This window comes from Gadus chalcogrammus, chromosome 20 (genome assembly GCF_026213295.1).
Source record: "Gadus chalcogrammus isolate NIFS_2021 chromosome 20, NIFS_Gcha_1.0, whole genome shotgun sequence".
Lineage (NCBI taxonomy): Eukaryota > Metazoa > Chordata > Actinopteri > Gadiformes > Gadidae > Gadus > Gadus chalcogrammus.
In genome coordinates, this window is record NC_079431.1 from 5,719,389 (window position 1) to 5,721,888 (window position 2,500).

Consider the following 2,500-nt stretch of genomic DNA (forward strand, 5'->3'; position numbering starts at 1 on the left):
GTATGCATTAGTGTGAGAAAAAATGTTTTGTTCGTATCACAATGCAGTTTCTATTTCGACTGACATATATACTCATTGTAAGTCGCTTTGGATAAAAACGTCTGCTAAATGCAAATGTGAATGTAACAATAAATGGTTTGGATAATACTTAGGAGGTACAAATAAAAACAAAAGACACGCATGTTGTGATGCGAGCTTGAGAGTGGTTTGGAAATGTGTGTTCTGCTCTTATTCCAGGCCACGGCCAGTGTTACTGTGGAAACTGTTACTGTGCCGCCGGTTGGCATGGTGATAAATGTGAGTTCCAGTGTGACATCAGCCCCTGGGAAAGCAAGCAGAGATGCACATCTCCAGATGGCAAGATCTGCAGCAACCGAGGTCTGCCCCGGGAAAAGGGATTTCCTCATCCTTATATTCATTTTTGACTAAGAAACTGATAAGAAAATACTGTGGGTTATGCAAATGCTATTCTTAAAGATATGTCCTGCTGTAATTGTTATATAAGAATGTGTATCCATCCCGGTCTCATTTTAACGGCTTTACACATGGCATTACACCTTCAATGATTTTCCCTCCATAAATGTGTTGGTGAGGGAATTTTTCTTTATCCCCCTAAGCCAAGCATGAATATAGTTATCTGGCGTGGGGGGAAACTGTAATTGTACAACTGAGAATACCTTTCTGGTGGCAGCTCATAACAGAACAATGGAGATATACAGTGCAGCATCTCACGTACCATTAGGATAGAAAGACGGATGGAACAAGATCAGACATGAAGACACAAGAGACAAGAGCGGAGACTGAACATAACAAAAAAAGGTCATCCCAGCAGTGTGTGAATTCCACTTTACTTCATCACAACTCACCGGAAAGAGGCGGTCGAAGAGTGGAGGAAAAAAAAGGAGGAATTATCTAACCTTGTTGAAATCATTCCAGGAGTTTTTTTGGAAAGGCTCCCACGGAAATTAATTACTGGAACGGCTGAGAGGTTGGCTAAGTGGCACATGGGCCGAGGAGCGGCCCTGGGCTGTCTCCCATCTGTGGTCAAGTGGGCAGAGGACAAAGTACACACTCCTGTCCTACCCTAGCCGTTGTTACTCCCACAGTATGGGGCTTGGTGCTCTCTGCACTGGAGTGGGAGAAGTCTAGTCTAAAAGTTAATGCTGTCCTTTCGCTGCCATCTTCCTTACACTTTATTATCGATGCCATTTCAACCACTTCAAAATTCCCTGTTATTGTTGGTGACTTCAGCCAGCTCCATGTTACATACTTAGTTTAAACCTGTAGTTTGTATGGCTTCCATAAAAAAGGCTCCCAGGAGATCGGTACTTTATGTTAAGTTGATGAAGATCAAATATGGTGGAGAGCAGAGGAGGGAGCTTGTGTTGGCTGAATCAGATATGTAGATATAGATATACAGTATGTATATAGATATGTCACAATGCTCATCATATCTCATAAAATCTTCTTCCTTCTACTCCCCTCCCATTTGGAAACATTCCCCTACCTCTTTCCCATGACACGTGGAAATTTATCGTTCAGCAAATGATTGCCACTGGCTCCAACAGACACACGCACAGACACACAAACACACACCCACACACACACAGACAGGCAAACACACATGTGAGCACACACAGGGACAATAACAGCTCACCTGCTGTATCTGTCAAGTGTCCCTCTGACCTTCACACCATTTTGCAGTTTTGGCATGGTCCAAATACCGCAAAGGAAAATGATTTAATGCCAAAAAAGAAAAGCCCCAATGTCAGATTAAGGTCATCGGATGAGTTTGCCTCTGAGAAAATGGACTTCAGGCTGGTTTCTATAGTGCGTCGGATGTGCACACACACAAAAAAAAACACACACACACACAAAAACACCTAATCACAGACGCACACACACACACACGCAGACACACAAACAGACATAAACACTCATACACACACACACACACACAAACAACTACACAGAGACACACACACGCAAACACGCGCACACGCACACTCAGAAACACACAAACACACACACACACACAGTGGAAGGACTATAAATGGCTGGCTCAGCCGGTGTGTGAAGTGGGCAGGAGAAGGCTGGAGCGGGTAGGGGCCACGGGTCTGTCGTGTGGCTGTCTCCAGCCAGGTGGGGGGGCTTGCCAGCTGGCCTGGTTCCCCCGGGGCTCCCCCTCACTCTGCCACCGGTGATAAGAGAAAATGGGATTTTCCACTGGCTGCAGCTCCTCTACTGCAATGGTTTGGAGCGGGCGGCGGACAAACCAAACATACAACCAGGGAGCAAGAGAGAGAGAGAGAGAGAGAGAGAGAGAGAGACTCAGATTGGTGATGGAGAGAGAGAGAGAGAGAGAGAGAGAGAGAGACTCCGATTGATGATGGAGATAGTGAGGTATAGAGATATGTTAGCCAGACAGACAGACAGAGAGTGCAATAGCGAGTGGCAGAGAGTATACAGGCAGGTTACCAGACACACAGAGACAGCTCAA

The 2,500-nt window shown here is 45.5% G+C and overlaps 1 protein-coding gene across 1 annotated transcript in view; it reads left to right on the forward strand.

The window, feature by feature from the left end:
* Positions 1–2,500, forward strand: part of itgbl1 (integrin, beta-like 1) — a 37,588-nt gene that overhangs the window by 14,558 nt on the left and 20,530 nt on the right. The window contains exon 5 of the mRNA XM_056580233.1: positions 238–378. Coding sequence (XP_056436208.1) covers positions 238–378 — 141 coding nt within the window. The remainder of the gene's footprint in view (positions 1–237; positions 379–2,500) is intronic.